Source organism: Phoenix dactylifera, chromosome 3 (genome assembly GCF_009389715.1).
Source record: "Phoenix dactylifera cultivar Barhee BC4 chromosome 3, palm_55x_up_171113_PBpolish2nd_filt_p, whole genome shotgun sequence".
Classification (NCBI taxonomy): Eukaryota; Viridiplantae; Streptophyta; class Magnoliopsida; order Arecales; family Arecaceae; genus Phoenix; species Phoenix dactylifera.
Genome location: NC_052394.1, coordinates 2,872,057 through 2,890,765, shown reverse-complemented (window position 1 = coordinate 2,890,765; position 18,709 = coordinate 2,872,057). Strand labels below are relative to the sequence as shown.

The following is an 18,709-nucleotide window of genomic DNA, read 5'->3' as shown; positions in this document are numbered from 1 at the left end:
CTAAAGAGAATATGATTCCCTTTTTTTTATTTAACCAACAGACATGCTCCCTTCTAATGCTCACTAAATGTTCACATGTATGGCGAACCACTTCAAAATATCCAATCACTTGCCATTGGCATTTGTTGTCTCGGATCAAGCATATGGATGACTATAATATGGCTGGTATGCGTTGCACTAGCTTGTTTATTTGTTTTCCACTCGCACACTATTCTTCATGTATTACATGTGCTACCATCAAATATAAAAAGATTGCTGAGAGAGTTTTCAATCTAAACAAGTTGTTGCACAAACAAATCAATAGACTAAATGCTCCATGTGAACATGGAATATTAAGTTTAGTCAAGTAAGAACTTAATTTGATGGCCAAATTTGAGTAGTAAGCGCTATAAGTGGAGATCCTAGCTTGAAGCTCGTGTTGATTATTTATATTTTATAGTCATTTGAAGTTTCTACCACATACTATATGCAAATTCTTATTTATTTTCTGGTACTACTTTCAAGTTCTTATTCTATCATAAGCCATGCAACTTGATGGAATCTCTCTCATATATAAGCAGGCTGCTTCCACTTGGCTATCTGCTCTTTCCTTCCGTTTACTCAAGAACAATGTTTTTTTATGCTTACCAAGATGGAAATGCTGAGGGAAAATGGCATCATTCCACCACAAGGATGTGCAAGCTGACTCAAAGATATTAGCAGGTAATGAAGCCCATTGCCAAGAATTAAAAAAAAAGGTAATGAGACAGCCAACTACTGGCCCCTTTCACATACACCCGCTAACAAATGCACTGAAAGCGCCACCATTGTTTGAGATCAGCAACACCAAGTTGGCCAGTTTAAATGGAATAACTTTGTGCAAAGATGAAAGTATAAAACAACACATATTTTGATGGAATAGTTTTATCCATGTTTATCTGAGTTAATTGGGTTAAGTAAACCAAAAGGTGGGGACTGAGTGCTGTCATATTTTGCAAAATCCCCCGTTACACTCCTTCAAAGTTCTCGAACTCAAGCAAAAAAAGAGAGTTCGGCTAATTAAGCAGTTTAGCCTAATAAGAGGGTTATTAACGCAAAAATGGAGTTAAAACTTTCTTTGTTGGCATAATTTTGCACCCGTCCTCTTACCATCAAATTAACACCATCTCTTTCAATCAAATTACGACAAGTTGAGTGTATAGCCAACATCAATTCTATTTGCTGTTTCTATGAAAGCCACCAAAACAGTAAGTTTTAACCTGCACTCGCCCTGGACTTCGATCGTATGACAGGTCAACAACCATGGTACGCTCATCATCCAGTTAACGCGGCTGCGCGTCGCATATGAGTGTCATATTGCACATTTAAAAATTCTGGACTTTCTAAATTTAACTATTGGATAGACCAAGCCCGACAGACTAGGCAAATAGTCACTCTTTGGATATTTAGACTATGGTAAGTGATCGTGTGGTCTTTCAGACCACGCACATATTTAAAGAGGCTAACGGAGCATAGACTGGGCAGTTTTTTATGTAGCCTATCAATGTAAAAGTACCATGCGGGCCGGAGAGGAGGAGTTACCTAGAGCACTCCAAAATCTATTATTTTCTGACATTATTAGATGTATCCATATTCGAACTATATGAAACACCCGCTTTAGGAAAAAAAATTAGCCACTCTTTCTAGAAAATTTAAGATCAGATGAGAAATGCCCCTATATGTGCTTTAGGATTTGGACTAGTCCATTGGACCGATCCATGTAATAATTTCTCACTTCTAAGAGCTTCTTCGCATGCTTGAACTTCTAACCAAACATATCAAACATGCCAAGAAGCTCTTTCTAAGTTCAGGATTTCCGAGCTCTTTTTTTAGTATAATCAAACATGCCTGTTGGTGGAAAAATGGACCACCCCACAAATGTAATTATAGCACCCAAATCCATCAGCAAGCTCGAGCTCATCCTAAGTGATCGGGCTCTTCCGCTCTCGAGCTCATCCTAAGTGATCGGGCTCTTCCGCTCTCGAGCTCATCCTAAGTGATCGAGCTCTTCCGCTCTCGAGCTCATAGACCAGAGAGCCGAGACCAGAGAGCCGAGACCAGAGAGCCGAGACCAGAAGGCCGAGCACAGCAGGCCAAGCCCATGCCTTAGCCAAATATCCAATTTCCACCTAACCCTCTAAGGGACCTGACAACTCCACTACAACCTGCCGCTATCTCCAAGCCATCAAGGCATAAGATCTCCGCAAGTATTCGGCACGACCTGCCATTAATGCATGAGACCCCCTCAAGTCTCCGATGCATTCAGTCATTTAATGAACACGGCTCAAGGCGATCTCTGGATCACTGAACCATCAAAGCGTATGGCTCTCCCTGACCGCCGGTTCACTCGGTAATAAATGCACTTACCATCCACGGACCCCAGGCCCACCACGGCCGGCGGTTCAACCACCCCAATAGGTCCGATCGACCGTGACAACTCCCTGGTTCCGGTCTGATTCGGCCTTATTTTCCACCACGCCATTAATGGGCCAAATCGTGCCCAATTATTACAAAACAGGACAAACCTCCTGTCACCTCCCAGGTAACAAAAATCCTCCTATAAAAGGAAACCTGGGGGGGAAAAGGGAGGGGGGACCAAAACGGGAGGAAAAACCCGAAGCCGGAGAGAACCCTCCGGGACCGGGTGAAAAGAAGAAAACAGCACAGACACAATAGAGGATATCACCCTCTTCATCTTCTTCATCTTATCAAAATATTCCTGCTGTCTTCTCCATATACTCTCCTCCCCGCTCTCTCCACATACTTGCCCCCTCTGACTTAGGCATCGGAGGGCCGGCGCCGGAGAGCCCGGCCACCGGCTTTTTTGCAGGACAGGACAGGACTGGACGCACCACCCCTCTTCGGACGCTCCCACGCCCCACGGTGGAGGACGCAGCCGGCCGGCGCACCGCCGTCCGCCCCCTGTAGCAGCGGAGCTCCTCCTTCTCCGGCTTCGCGGCGGCCCCCGGGTCCAATTTCCAGCAACAGTTGGCGCTAGAGGAAGGGCCCGAGTTCGCTGCCATGAAGCTAAGAAGCAAAGGGGCTTCCAATGCCTCTCGACGTCCTCCACCCAGTCCTGAGCATTCCGTCCGGAACTCACCACCTCCGGCTGAGTCAGTTCATCAAGTTCGGCCGGAGCAGTTTGATGCCCTGGTGCAACAAGTGCAAGCCTTGGCTACCGCTGTCCCAAGCTTGCAACCCAGGGGCATCCCAACGGCACCGCCTCCTCCGGCTCCAGTTCAACCGGAGCCCCCTACAAGCGGGTTTCCCCTTCGAGTATCATGCTCCAAGTCCCAAACGCTCAGTCCAAAATTCACCATCAAGATCTCCGGTAGATCAAGTTCCACAAGTCCAACTCGAGCACTTCGATGCGCTTGTGCAGCAAGTCCAAGCGCTAGCTATTTACAGCCCAAAGCCTGCAACAAGTGGAGGCCCCTCCTGTGCCGCCTCCACGGAATCATGTTAAGCAGAGGAAGAAACTTTCTCCAGACTCCCGAGCCATCTCGAATCAGGCATGGCTCCCGCTGCAACGACGTATGTGAGGGCAACCAGTGAGAAGTAGTAGTCCAAGTCTCACGTCAACGAGTTGGGGAGAAAGAGAAATAAAAGCTGAGGTCTGAAGAAGGAGAGTTATGGAGCTTTAAAATGGGATTGTAAGCCTCTGTGACAAAGGGTACAGCCCCATTAAATCCCATTATCCTTCCAAGTCTTCTGTCTTCCGGCAGCAAGCAAGAAACCAGCATGTACTCCCTCCTTACGGGCGTAAGTCCTTGGGACGGCGCCCGCGACATTGCTCCCCTTTCAGAGCGTCGCCATCACTGAAGCCCCCGCCGAGCTCATGCAGACCGAGCTCAGAAACCCGAGCGCAAAACACCTAAAAAATCAAGCCAAAGAAGGCCGGTGCCGAACCAAGTCCTGAGGGACTTCGAAGCTCGAGAGCTATCAAAATATCTCCAAAAGGTACAGGACGCCACTTTGGCTTCAAATAAATTCAATATTTTATCTATTTTCAGGTTAGCCAACGAGCTCGGCTCGTGCTCCTACCCTGACCACGGTCAGGATGCCCCGAGACGTCGGGATGCCCCGGCTATAGGGACGCCCGAGACGTCGGGATATGAGTTAGCGGTCCTCTCTGACCGGACGAGCTCGGCTCGTGCTCCATCGGCTATGAGTTAGCGGTCCTCTCTGACCGGACGAGCTCGGCTCGTGCTCCTACCCTGAGACGTCAGGATGCCCCAATATATTGGGATGCCCTGCCACAACGGGATGCCCCGATCCGTCGGGATGGCCCGAGACGTCGGGATATGAGTTAGCGGTCCTCTCTGACCGGACGAGCTCGGCTCGTGCTCCATCGGCTATGAGTTAGCGGTCCTCTCTGACCGGACGAGCTCGGCTCGTGCTCCATCGGCTATGAGTTAGCGGTCCTCTCTGACCGGACGAGCTCGGCTCGTGCTCCTACCCTGACCACGGTCAGGATGCCCCAATATATTGGGATGCCCTGCCACAACGGGATGCCCCGATCCGTCGGGATGGCCCGAGACGTCGGGATATGAGTTAGCGGTCCTCTCTGACCGGACGAGCTCGGCTCGTGCTCCATCGGCTATGAGTTAGCAGTCCTCTCTGACCGGACGAGCTCGGCTCGTGCTCCATCGGCTATGAGTTAGCGGTCCTCTCTGACCGGACGAGCTCGGCTCGTGCTCCTACCCTGACCACGGTCAGGATGCCCCGAGACGTCGGGATGCCCCGGCTATAGGGATGCTCGAGACATCGAGATGAGTAGCGGTCCTCTCTGACCGGACGAGCTCGGCTCGTGCTCCATCGTCTTCAGCCAACGAGCTCAGCCCGCTCTTCTATTTTTGGATTTCTCTGCCGACGTCCCCAAAGAACGGAGTCCGAGCAGAGAAGCGTCTTCAGTCGCCTCGACGCAAGGACGCACACGGTACAAGGTACCCATTTACTTAATGTTTCTACATTAATCTCTCTATATTGTCTATTCTATTTTTGGATTTCTCTGCCAACGTCCCCAAGAACGGAGTCCGAGCAGAGGAGCGTCTTCAGTCGCCTCGGCGCAGGGACGCACTTAGTACCAGGTACCCATTCATTTAATGTCTTTACATTCTCATTTATCTTTACTTGGACTTTTCTCTGCCGACGTCCCCAAAGAACGGAGTCCGAGCAGAGAAGCGTCTTCAGTCGCCTCGGCGCAAGGACGCACACGGTACAAGGTACCCATTCATTTAATGTCTTTACATTATTTTATTCTTGGACTTTTCTCTGCCGACGTCCCCAAAGAACGGAGTCCGAGCAGAGAAGCGTCTTCAGTCGCCTCGGCGCAAGGACGCACACGGTACAAGGTACCCATTCATTTAATGTCTTTACATTCTCATTTATCTTTACTTGGATTCTTCTCTGCCGACGTCCCCAAAGAACGGACTCCGAGCAGAAAAAGCGTCTTCAGTCGCCTTGGTGTAAGAACGCTCACAGCACCAGGACGATCGATGACTGAACTACTTCCTTCGCCCGAGCCAAAAAGTAGCTCGGACTCGGAAGTCGGGGGGTAGTGTTGGTGGAAAAATGGACCACCCCACAAATGTAATTATAGCACCCAAATCCATCAGCAAGCTCGAGCTCATCCTAAGTGATCGGGCTCTTCCGCTCTCGAGCTCATCCTAAGTGATCGGGCTCTTCCGCTCTCGAGCTCATAGACTAGAGAGCCGAGACCAGAGAGCCGAGACCAGAAGGCCGAGACCAGAAGGCCGAGACCAGAGAGCCGAGACCAGAAGGCCGAGACCAGAGAGCCGAGACCAGAGAGCCGAGACCAGAAGGCCGAGCACAGCAGGCCAAGCCCATGCCTTAGCCAAATATCCAATTTCCACCTAACCCTCTAAGGGACCTGACAACTCCACTACAACCTGCCGCTATCTCCAAGCCATCAAGGCATAAGATCTCCGCAAGTATTCGGCACGACCTGCCATTAATGCATGAGACCCCCTCAAGTCTCCAATGCATTCAGTCATTTAATGAACACGGCTCAAGGCGATCTCCGGATCACTGAACCATCAAAGCGTATGGCTCTCCCTGACCGCCGGTTCACTCGGTAATAAATGCACTTACCATCCACGGACCCCAGGCCCACCACGGCCGGCGGTTCAACCACCCCAACAGGTCCGATCGACCGTGACAACTCCCTGGTTCCGGTCTGATTCGGCCTTATTTTCCACCACGCCATTAATGGGCCAAATCGTGCCCAATTATTACAAAACAGGACAAACCTCCTGTCACCTCCCAGGTAACAAAAATCCTCCTATAAAAGGAAACCTGGGGGAAAAGGGAGGGGGACCAAAACGGGAGGAAAAATCCGAAGCCGGAGAGAACCCTCCGGGACCGGGTGAAAAGAAGAAAACAGCACAGACACAATAGAGGATATCACCCTCTTCATCTTCTTCATCTTATCAAAATATTCCTGCTGTCTTCTCCATATACTCTCCTCCCCGCTCTCTCCACATACTTGCCCCCTCTGACTTAGGCATCGGAGGGCCGGCGCCGGGGAGCCCGGCCACCGGCTTTTTTGCAGGACAGGACAGGACTGGACGCACCACCCCTCTTCGGACGCTCCCACGCCCCACGGTGGAGGACGCAGCCGGCCGGCGCACCGCCGTCCGCCCCCTGTAGCAGCGGAGCTCCTCCTTCTCCGGCTTCGCGGCGGCCCCCGGGTCCAATTTCCAGCAACAATGCCAAAATATGTAAATCGGTCAAGAAGCGTGCTGAATTTGGGGAAATCCATTTTTAATCATACCAAGAAAAAAACATTTTTGGTTTTCCAAAAAAAAGAGAGGAAAAACTGGAAAACAAATTTTCCTGTGAACTAGCAGAGGCAATACGCAACCATCATGGCACGTGACCTCACCTCGGTTGTCGGTTCCCTTCCTACCGTTTCTTCTCCATTTCAATATACTAATGATCAAACCAGCACCAAATTTCCACGGCCGTCCTCACCCTTTCCCCTTACGCAACGCCGCCTTGTCAACGGCACCAGATCCGAAGGACGGCCCACCGTTGTCGCCAAAAAAAGGAGGCCCCCCTAACCACATCACGCACTAATAATTTCAAAACACGTTTGAGCAAATATATCTGTAATAAATACATAATAAGTACCTTATAACTAGAAGAAAGTATGATAAAACTATCATTCCGCATTGTAGCTTTTTTTTTTTTTTTTTAACAGGTTGATCATACAATATGTATACGATTACATGCAATAAAAGCAAAAAATACAAGCTCATAGAATATTCGAAGCAACTCTCCCTCCGATACTTCCTAAATAGTTAGCCACATAAGCAGACAATCTTGTTGTGCTCTCTAAATATATGCTTAGCTTGAAAGGCATCTTCGTAGCCTTTTTGTTGCCCAGCTAAATAATATAAAATAATATACAAGTTATGATACCTTTCCGTGCACAGGGTATTATTAACCATTAAACTAAAAAATAAGATTAATTAAGAAAGTCAAAAAAAATTAAGAGGCCCCTAATTTATGTTGGGCTTGCCATTCTTATACCGATAAACAAATGATGAACGTAAGTTATAATTAAAATGAATAATGAATTTGATATAAATAAATAAATAAATAGGATAGATTTATAAGCATGCCGACGATAATTATAATTATACGTACATATACCGTATGTAAGAATCCGAGGCAGGCTGGAATCCAATCACCTCCCGGTGGGCGGCAGAGGACATCACCCTCCGCTGCCACCTCTGAGTGTACTCCGAAGAGAGGAGGAGGAGGAGGAGGAGGAGGACAGGTTGAGCCCCATGGCGGTGTAGTCGGAGACGCTGTCCTGGAGGCTGAGGAGGAGGTGGTGGTTGGAGCTGAAGGTCATGGACGGCTTGGATACCGGCACAAAGGGCGGGTCGGCCTCGCCGCTCAGCATCTGGACGACACTCCTCATCCCCGGCCGCAGGTTTGGGTCCGGGCTCGAACATGCCAACCCCACCAACAGAACTCTCCTCATTTCCCCTTCGTCGAACTCCCCCTCCAGCCGCCGGTCCGCCGCCTCTAGAATTCTTCCCCCGCCGTGCAATCCCCATACCCACTCGACCAAATTGCTGCACCACTGGGTGCTGCTGCCGGCGGGCCGGTCGTCGCCGTCGATGGGGCGGCGGCCGCAGGCAACCTCGAGGACCAATGCGCCAAAGCTGAAGACGTCAGTTCTCTCGGTGGCGCGGCCGGTGAGGAGGTATTCGGGAGCGAGGTAGCCCATGGTGCCAGCGGTGACGGTGGCGTCGGGGGACTTGTCGTGCTCGATCTGGCGGGCGAGGCCGAAGTCGCCGAGGCGGGCGTGGTAGCCCTCGTCGAGCATGACGTTGCTGGACTTGACGTCGCGGTGGATCACCTGGCGCTCGCACTCTCGGTGGAGGTAGGCGAGGGCGGAGGCCACGCCGATCAGGATCTTCCTCCGGTGGCGCCACGCCAGAGGCGGCGCTTCTGGCTCGAACAGGGCCTTGTCGAGGCTCCCGTTGAGCATGTAATCGTAGACGAGTAGGATCTCCCCCTTCTCGTGGCACCAGCCTTGGAGGCGGACCAAGTTCCGGTGCCGGAGACTGGCGATGATGGAAAGCTCCGAGAGGAACTCCGCCCTCGCCTGTGCTCCGCCATTATCGCCGCCGCCGCCCTGGATGCATCGTTTGACAGCCACCATCGCGCCGGTCTCTGGGATGATGCCCTTGTACACGGTCCCGAAGGCGCCATGGCCAATCATCCGAGATTGGTCGAAGACCCGGGTGGCAGTGCTCAGCTCCCGATAGCTGAACTCCCTCGGGGTCTTCACAATCTCCGAAGCCGCCGCCAAGCCGTTCCATTTCTTGAGGGCTTTGGCACGCCGGGCGAAGGCCCAGATGCCAACGCCGGCGCAGGCCGCGACGAAGAAGACCCCTGCCATCGCCACCCCGGCCACGGCGGCGGGGCCCTGCCTGCAGAGCCCGTTGGTCTGGCACGGCGACGACGAATGGGCAACGGCGGTCTCGTTGCTCGGGCCCGCGGCGGCCGCGATGGAGACGGACGGCGAAGGGGCGGAGATGTTGGAACTGGGGGAGTTGAGCTTCGGGGGAGTAGTGGAGGGGACGGCGCTGGGAGAGGGAGAGGAGAAGCTCCACCATTCGATGCTGTGGATCTCGGTGCTCCCCTGGGTGGATCCAGAGAAGCCGACGAAGGTGAAGTCGTCGAGGAATTGGCCGAGGTCGAGGGGAACCGAGAGGACCGGATCGGCGGGGCGGACGGTGGAGGAGGAGACAAAGACCTGGAGGAGCCCGCGGTCGACGGCGCCACCGCCAGCGCCGCCATACTCGATCCAGGCGTTGATGCGGTCGCCGCTCTTCAAGTCGATGCCGGCGGAGTCGAGATCAGCGGCCTGGGCGGAGACCATGCTGTTGATGTCCACCCCGACGTGGTTGCTGTTGATGTCCTGGAACTCCACGTCCATGCGGGTGTCGAACTCGACGGCGACGACGGAGGGGCCGCCGGCGCCGGCGCCGGCGGAGGCAGTGAGGAGGCCGAGGAAGCCTCCGGCGTCGCCGAGGGCGCGGTCGTCGGAGGTGAGGAGGAAGGCGAGGCCGCCGCCGATGGAGGAGGGGTTGAGATTAGTAATAGAGAAGGAGAAGAAGGTGGAGAAGGGAAAGGGGAGGCGTGTAGAGGGGTGGCGGAGGCGGACGGGGTCGGCGTAGAGGGCGCGGCCGGAGCCGGAGTTGGGGACGGGCAAGTCACGTGAGAGGCGGATGCTGCCGTTCTTGAGATGGGCGTCGCCCAAAAGCTTTAAACTCCCGAGCGTCAGGGTCCCGAAGTCGAACCTCGCGGACAAGCCGCCTTCCAACGAGAGCAATAATAAGAAGAAAAGGGAGAGCAACTGTTGTTCCGGCGGCATTGTCAGGAATGCCGGCGATCCATCCGCCGGAGTTCTTAGAGGGAGCGTGCCCAGGAAAGGGAGAACGGTGGAGAAGGTATAATGGAGGATTCTTGGGACGGAAGGTAGGGGGAGCGAAGGAGAGGTTGCTCTCGTTGAGTTGGAAAGGGGAAAGGGGACTGAAGTGGGGGTTGCCTTGAGAGGGAGAGTCCAAAGGGGGCCTGATGGAGACAAGTGGCCAAATGGGATGCGACGTGTCCCACTTGCAACGGTAAACTAGAGGGTGATGGGGGAAGTCGGGAGGAGGCCCCGGGTCTCGGTCCCGGTCTTGATCTGCTCCGGAGATTAATTGAGCGCCCTTCAGTCCAATAGTGGAAATAACGCCCGTTGGAACAGAGTACTACGTATTCCGGAATGATTCCAGCGAAAGACGGGACCAGGCTGATAACGGCCGTTACGGATATATAGCGGTTGGAAGAGCATCTAGATTGCGATGGGGAAGTGGAACTCGGCGGTGTTAATCATTCCTGCGGGCATGTGATGTGAACGGGAGGGTCGTTGGGTTCTGGCAGCCTTTTCTTATCTTTCTTCCAGGCTTTCTGTTGACTACGGCCCCGATGTGCGTGCGCGTCATTACGTCTGATACTTCGTAGATGGAGGGTCCCCGACTTGTGATCCGACGTGGAACCATGTCAGTGGTCTGATCCACCAAAGAGTTAACGGGTGCATCGTGCCCCGTGCTCTGAAATGTTCGTAGATGGCGCGTCCCCCGCCGATCGGGCATGTCAATTCTCCTTTGCCTTAAACTCTACAACAACGGCAGAAAAAAAAGTAAAAACAGAATAAAACCCTTGCTGCGAAAAGTCTAAGGGCAAAGACAAAGTATCACGCCGCAAGCCTCGGCCCGTGAAGGCAGCGGACGGTCCGAGGCGGGAAAGGTTTAGGGAGCAGCGCAACACTATTCTCTTGTGGGCACGGTGCATCTACCAATATTTGTCCTCCCCTCCTTTTTTTTTTTTTTGATACAAACTTTGTCCTCCTCGTTTCGGACTCCTTTTATTTATTATCCTCATTTGTTCGTATCGTTGTTTTGTCGCACCAATACTGCATATTATCTTATTTGATAGGGTAAAAAGAGATCGGTATAAAATGTGTCCTCATACTTTGCAAATCTATCTACTTACTCAGAGTGGTTGCTGCGGACAAGAATCTTGGAGCATCGGCAGTCGTGGAGTGGATTGCACGCATTGGCTGCTCTACCTTAGCTTAGCTTTCCAAATAATTCATTCATATGAAACATGTACATTCACAGACCCTTTGTATCCATTCCCATTAGCTTTCTTTGTGCGCAACGCACGGTTCGTATGGGAGACTATGTATCGCTTCCAAAGCTTGCCTTTTGTTAAAGGGCTGGCTGCTGGTACCACTAAGACTCCACAGTGGAATCCGCTCATGCGGGCGTCCAGCCATTGGGGTTTCGTTCGAATCTCGTAAAATAATAAGAATGATTGTCTGCATCATAAGGACCTGAGCACCTGTTTTTCTTCTTTTTAGAAATGGGGATCTCGTTACTGATGGAGTGTCATGTTATTCACGAAACAGTTCCCTCTCGACGCCATCTACCAATGGGCATGTGTGGGCCAGACCCAACATGCACCGCTCGGAATTTGTGAAAGCTTTGAGACCCACTATGACTACTATGAGTCTCCCAATGGGGGGCTCTGCATCATATCGGAATGAGGCGCAATATAATCCATGGAATTGTAGCCGTCAGATAAAGATGGAGTAACCAACTTGCGATCAGATTGCAGATTAAGCCAATGCACCAGCTGGGATTTCTTCCGACAAACATCACCAGGCCCATTAACAGCCCAAATTACGCTCTGTCTACACTAGTTTAAGCAGCTGGACCACAGAAATAAATAGAACTGACGACGAAACAAGATCATGACTCACACGACTTACTTATTCATGATGCGCAATGATTTAGTCATGTGTAGCATTTTAAAATTATCAAAACCATTCTTGTTTGCTTTAATATTTTATTTCTGTTTAGTTTTACTATAATCTTTTTTTGGCTGCCACTCCTATCATCGATTAACACAAGCAGTATCCCTCCAAGGGTTAGCCTCACATGTAAAGGAATCATATCGACTTGCAACCTGGAAGGTTCCTGGCACAACAAAAAGGTAAAAACATTAAAATGATAAATACAACGCTGAGTTTATTGCATGGACAATGAAGATGGTCATGATTCAGACTACTTGGTGTGCTCTGTGACAGATGAAAGTTTTTTCCAACAACAAGACGTTAGATGATAGGTCAAAAACTGAGACAAAATCATCTGTTAAGACAGATGTTAATGACTAAACAAAACGAGAAATGATATGAGCAAGCTTTCAACAGAATAAATCGATGTCAAGGCACCTAGCAAGGCAAAGGAACACCACCGTGCAACATCCTGAAAGTAGTTGATTTGGTTTGCCTGTGATAAGCTTCAAGCCTGGGGGGGGACCAACCAAGCAGAAAAGGATCAAATTCTGCTACTTAAGAAGTATGCGATCTACTTTGAAGTTAACATGCTATAAGGCATGTCAAATAATTATAATTCATACATCTAGTTGGTAAGCTAGTCAATGCTGCAATTAGTTATCCATAAAAGCTTTTGTAAATAAAACTGTTGCATATTTATCTGCGAGCAGAGCAAACCTGTTCAAAATATGAGCCCCCACCAGAGATTGTTTATCCTTCTGCCCTGGCAAGAACAGCCGCATCAGCAGCAATTACCTCTCATCATTGCCCTTTTCTGCATGCCTTGTTTGATCTAGTTCTTCCTGTGTTTCAAAGATGGTGGCAGTGGTGCGTGATTTATGGACATTATATTAATTCCATTGTTATCAATTATCTGCCATCATTGCCCTTTTCATTCAGTTCTTCCTATGCTTGGGGAAATAAGACAAATAATGTCATGTGAAGTAATTTTGATGAATTTCATTCCTTGTACAGTACATATTTTAAATAAAACCAACAATTTGCAAGCTTTGTCCATTAACATGCTATGTAAAAGTGAGCTGACGACAGTTAAGCATCTTATAAAGCATAAGCACTTCAAGTATTGACAAGGAGTAGAGGTTTAGTTGCCTCGGAGGCAGCAAAGTGACTTTTAATAAATGTCTAATCATAATACAGCTGATACGTGACAAAGATTGAAGGTGTTAAAAGTAAAACATTAAAGATATTGAACATTTTCACAACAAAGAAGATATTAAGCATAAATTCCATGGTAAACAATAGCACCATCAGGGAGGTATATGGTAAAAATCCGACCATGAAGTATAAATTTTGAGCCAGCAGTTTCCCAATAAGTCGAGGGAATTCATGTATACAAAGAAATTGAATTCTTTATCTGTCAACAGAAATAGTTATGGTTCTTTTGTCAATGCAACAACCGGTGGAAATCCTAATCAACTACGACTCTAAGTGAAATCAAAGATGAAAAAAAAAAATTTAAAATTTTCCTACAAGCTTTCTCTATTGTAACTCTTATGCCATACACTTACAAATGGTAAAAAAGAACAATGTAGCAAGTCATGAAAATGTTCTTAGGCTACCATAATGTCTATTTATTTTATCAATATATTGTGTCTTCAGGATATTCTGCACAGAATACCTGATATAGGCATATCATCTTTAAGTTAGTATGGTACAAAGAATTGAATTAGGAAGTTGATCAGTGCTAGTCTTAGGGCATCCTTGTTTACATAAAATATAAGATAAAAACAAATGGCGAATGCCCCACAGCAAAGTAGTTCCTTTCAAGATGCTTTATCGCAAATTAAGTGATAGTCAACTTCATACAGACTTTACAGCAGACACAATGTTGAAATTGCCACTTAATGTCCAAACTCTTGATGTTAAATCTCATGTATTTTGTACAGAAGAGGTATCACTCATAACTGCAATAATTAAACTGAAATCACGTGGTGATCTATTTTTTGTACCCAAAAGAATCTTCCGTGCGTTGATGATTCTCAATTAGCGGCTACACTGCCAGATTTCCTAAAGAAAGTGCAAAGCCAACATATCAAACGAACAGATGAACATACAGTATGTGGTGCATCTGTCATCAGGAGTGAATGCTCAAAATCAGCACTCAGTACCATGACCAAATCTAATAGTTTCACAATAAGTATCTCCCTTCATGACTTCTTCATTCAATTATTGAGATCCATCAGTCCATCTCGAAGAAATATTCTTTTACGTCAACACCCACCAAAAACATATCTTGGAATTCTATGTCAAACTATTTCATATCACCTTGACGGTTGACATAAAGCTGAGAGTTTTAAAATAGGAGTTCAATGTAATGATATCACAAAGCTTAGTGCATTACTTGTTACGTGGCATCACAGAACTTAACCAGGTGATGATGAAAATGAATAACAGCTCTCTAGTGCAACTCATGTAAGTAAAACATGCTCGATGCATTTTTTTTTAAAAAAATAGAGCTACTAATTATTCTAAAATTTGATGACTTATTTTTGTGAGAATATGTATTATAGTTTCATAAATATTTTTTATTCCCCTAGGTTCTGCCATTTATATCTGCAGATATTTTAGCTGTTGCTTTAATTTGCAAATACTATCAAGTATCAACAGATAGACTCGTCACTACATTACTGGCTTTGAATATGCCAACTAATATGAAAATCCTGATAATATCCAATAACTACCATAAGGAGAGCTAACAGAAAATGATGTATCCAAATAAAAGTGTCACAGAACTATAACATGGCAAGCAAGAAAAAGGATCCAAAACTAAGACATAAATGAATCATGATCCCTAGAAGCAACCGCAAGGAAAAAGTACTTTGACTTATATGGCTATGTAATAGCATTTTCATTCAGCAAAGTAGCCATGATCGATCTTTTCCCTTTAGAGAAAATGTTCGTGCTCCTCTTAAAGTGGCCCGCTGCAAACATCTAGGAATTAGGCTGCACTGCATAAATCACATATAGAACCATATGAGTGTATGTAAATTACATTCACCGAACAGTGGATGACCAATGGATGCAAGGTGAATGCGAATTTGATGTGGTCGTCCTTAGTGAATCTCAACCTACAAAAATCCATATTTAGTCACAATACATAATTAGCAAGCAAACAAGAGCATAGTGGTTTATATTGAAAAACATTTTAGTGTCAAAGACATGATATATTTTAGTGACTTATATGACGCTGTCTAATGTATCTCAGATATAATTAGCATGTAAAAGCCAAGATGAAGAATCAACTGCTTTGTGTCAAACGCAACTTTACATTTTCTGCATAATTTAGATAAAGACAAGTCTATTATTTATATCAGCTTCAGGTCTTAAGACCATTTAAATCAACCCAACTCAATAACTGCATGATTTCATAATCAACCACTTTTTGCATAAGTGGTATCAAGAAAATTGAAATTCAATGGAGTCTTTCAAAAAATGCATGGCAAGAAATTATGTTTCCAGATACACCATAAATAGGTGAAAAATGGAAGTAAACATCTGTATAAGCTGCGAGGCCTGCAGCTAACTGGGTGTTCTAATATTAATTAAAAGAATTAAATGGGATTGCATTTGACATACTATAAGAAACGATGACCTAAAAGAAATAGATCAAATGATTACCATGAAGAGAATTCTGCAAAAGCTATTCTAGCAATCAACAATGTTGGAAACTAATAGAATATGATGAAAGCAATGAGTACGCCGGAAAAAAAAATCAATGATGCATAAAAGAAAAAAAAGGGAAAAAACAGCCAACAAGAATACCTGAACCAATATTTGGTTTCTTTGGAGATCTCTCTCAAGAACATAAACCTTGCTCAGATGTTTCACTTACAGAAATATGAAATTAAGAGAAATTAAGATATATGAAACAAACAGTAAACATTGAGAAAGGAAACAATTACAGATATTCCACTTAACAAAGACTGTAGATAGTCATGTTTAAAAAAGATATATACTCCCATTTCAAAAGATAATAGTAAGAAGATACAACACCTAATGAAGATGCAACATAAATCCCCTTTGCTACCCCTGTACAGTGCATCACTCCAATAGGCTGTTTTAATTCCAACCTGCAATGTCCAAGCAACCTCAAAAATTCGCCCTCAAAATACTTTACAATCTTGAAATTTTCAAGACTAGAAATGGTACTTTCCTCTAAATTGTACTTAAAGGATTAAAATGATAGGTTAATTGAAGAAGAGTGCTGTCTTGACATCAGCTTGCAGTGGGGGCAGAGTTTGTTTCAAATATGCAAGCATACAAGGAAGACCAGATACATCCTACTCATCAAAGATGGACATGGTAAAACAGAATTAAAGATCACCGTATCAATTAGTTTATCCATCATAGGAAACAAGAAATTAGAGACATGGTCACCAGTAACCGTATAGCCAACACCAGATAGCTGGACAACTCATGTTACTAATGGTTAGTTATTCTTAACTAAAACACAATTCTGTATGAAATTCAGTCATCATCATCCAACATCCAGGCATTCTTCCCATGAAAATGGGTCAGTAATGCGTCATAATTCTAAGTTAAAGGATCCATGGAAGAATTGAGTAGACTCCTACAACTGGTTGCTAATCTTATATCAACCTTCCAAAACACATGCTTATCGGTGTCATAATTCCTAGATTCGCGGGTGACAAAATCAAAGACATGTCAACATTATTTAGTTATTTTAAATGTATTACTTCACCAAGCAATTCATAACTAGTGACATAGAAGCATCAAGATTGAGCTAAATAAATATAAAGAGTACCCGGGGGGATGGGTGGGGGGGGGGGGGGGGAATCGAAATCCGCTACCTACGCTTCACAGACATGAGTAAATTAAGGATCACATAATGCTGTGATATTTTGCCACACTAGCCGAATAAATTAAGGGCATGTTTGTTTAGAGGAGAGTTGGATTATGGAATAGGAATGAGAATGAGTGACTCATATTCCAGCCATTTAGTTGAGGGGAGTCCCATTCCCATTCCGATTTTAGGGAGGAACGGAAAGACCCCAATCCCCCAAAATCCAATCCTTACTCTCCCCTAGTATGATATGGCTATTCCAATTTCTAAAGCAATTTCACATAAAAACCTTCCAATTTCACATAAAAACCTGAGAATCGTGCAAGGATCGGCTATCCCTTCTCCTTTGACGGTAATATCAAGATAAAAAAAACATTTTACAATTAAAAAAGAAAAAGAAGCAAATCATTCTGGATCGTCATAAAGGATAGCAGACCTGGCCATTCTTGATTCTGTGAAACCAACTGTTTTTTTTCGAGGGTAGATTCTGCGAATCCAACTGTTATACCGGTCCGAGGGAAAAGGAAACCCAAAGCTTAGCCATTATTCCAAGAAACGGAAAGAGATGAGAAGGAATTGGGAATCGAAGCGCCCGCTTGCCCAACGGTGCCGAGTTCCTGTACTTGGAGAAGTGAAAATCGACTAGGGTTAGAACTGCTGGCATCGGGAAAAGAGAGAAGAATGAACTTAGGAGACAGCACGAGAGAAGAGAGGAGGATAAAAGAAAAGAAACGATGCGATTGCGAGAAGAGGAGGGACGAGGAAGAAGGAAAAGAAGAAAACCAGAGCTCGGGGATCGGACGACCAGTGCAGTGCAAGCCGTCGTTGAGGCCACGGGCCACCGGAGGACGCGGCGGCGGCCGTGCCGATGGCGTCGGTGACGGCCATTCCTCCGAGGCCGCAGCGGCGCCAATCGAAGATCAGACAATTGGGGCAGGCGTTCTTGGAACGTTCTTGGAAGTTAATGGTGGCCGAGACCGGACACTACATTGGTTTCGTGTCAAGAACTTGGAGTCGCAGCTGTAACCTTCTCGCCAGCCACCATTGGATGGGTCTGGGCGGGGTCCGAACTTGCGGGGGTTTGGTTTCGCCGGTCACAGAGTTTGGTTCCAGAGGTGGAGAAGAATCGGGAAGTCACCATCCCTATTTCATTGTTTGGGTGCACATGGAAAACAAAATTACACTTAGCACATCAAGTTTAGAATAAATATCAAAAATGACTTCAAAACATATATGCCTTTGTCAAGAGAACAAATTATTTTTGAATCATCCAGCCCTTGATTGGATACTGTTAACCCTTGCCACTTTGAACAACCGGGAGAGGATTTGAACCTGAATGGAGTTAGCCCTCAGAGGATTGACTAGGTATATAGTAGAATGGAAAAGGATTAGCCCCCCCCCCCCTCTCTCTCTCTCTCTCACACACGCACACACACGCGCGCGCATATATATAAGAGAATGATTGAGAGAGTTATACTATTAAATTTAATATAATAAGGCCTAGTAAGGCGTGTACAAACCCAAAATCGCACTTATGCATGCGTGATTAGCAAACTTGATTACTTAAATGAGACATGCATATAATATTCTACATGGAATTGACACAAAAGAAATAGCAATAGTGTCGTGATATGTTTCGCACACTTAAATTGGACCAAGAACAATGAAACAATCATGAATTCACGAGTTTCGCACACTTAAATAGCAGTAGTGTCTTGCTGCTACTAATTGCATACAAACAAGTGCATGCCGAAGATAAGGGGCCAATGAGATAAATGCAAATGGGTGTCACAAGCTTTAGCATGTTCGTTTATCCAAAAGTAGCGTTATTAATTCAAACTATATACCAACAGATTCATCTACGTCCATAATGATCTTTCTTCTTCATCCTCCATCAAGCATGTATATATGCTACATTTGTTTGTATGATGACA

At 46.5% G+C, this 18,709-nt stretch overlaps 1 protein-coding gene and 1 long non-coding RNA gene across 6 annotated transcripts; both read right to left on the bottom strand.

Annotated features, from left to right (window-relative positions):
- Window positions 1-6,780: 6,780 nt before the first annotated feature.
- LOC103709868 (L-type lectin-domain containing receptor kinase VIII.1) lies at window positions 6,781-10,088 on the bottom strand. The gene has a single exon (XM_008795397.3). The coding sequence runs from the start codon at window positions 9,938-9,940 to the stop codon at window positions 7,760-7,762; it is 2,181 nt and encodes a 726-aa protein (XP_008793619.2). The 5' UTR covers window positions 9,941-10,088; the 3' UTR covers window positions 6,781-7,759.
- Window positions 10,089-12,109: 2,021 nt separating this feature from the next.
- On the bottom strand, window positions 12,110-18,039 carry LOC103709879. 5 transcript variants are annotated; one of them, XR_005510919.1, is made up of 4 exons: window positions 17,559-18,039; window positions 17,212-17,397; window positions 12,629-16,041; window positions 12,110-12,422 (listed from the first exon to the last, which is right to left on the bottom strand). It is a non-coding gene; the product is annotated as an uncharacterized LOC103709879 (long non-coding RNA). The 5 variants fall into 5 exon arrangements; XR_003386089.2 differs by having other exon boundaries at window positions 17,212-17,392; XR_003386091.2 differs by having other exon boundaries at window positions 12,629-14,892; window positions 14,964-16,041; window positions 17,212-18,038.
- Between the last annotated feature and the right edge of the window lie 670 nt (window positions 18,040-18,709).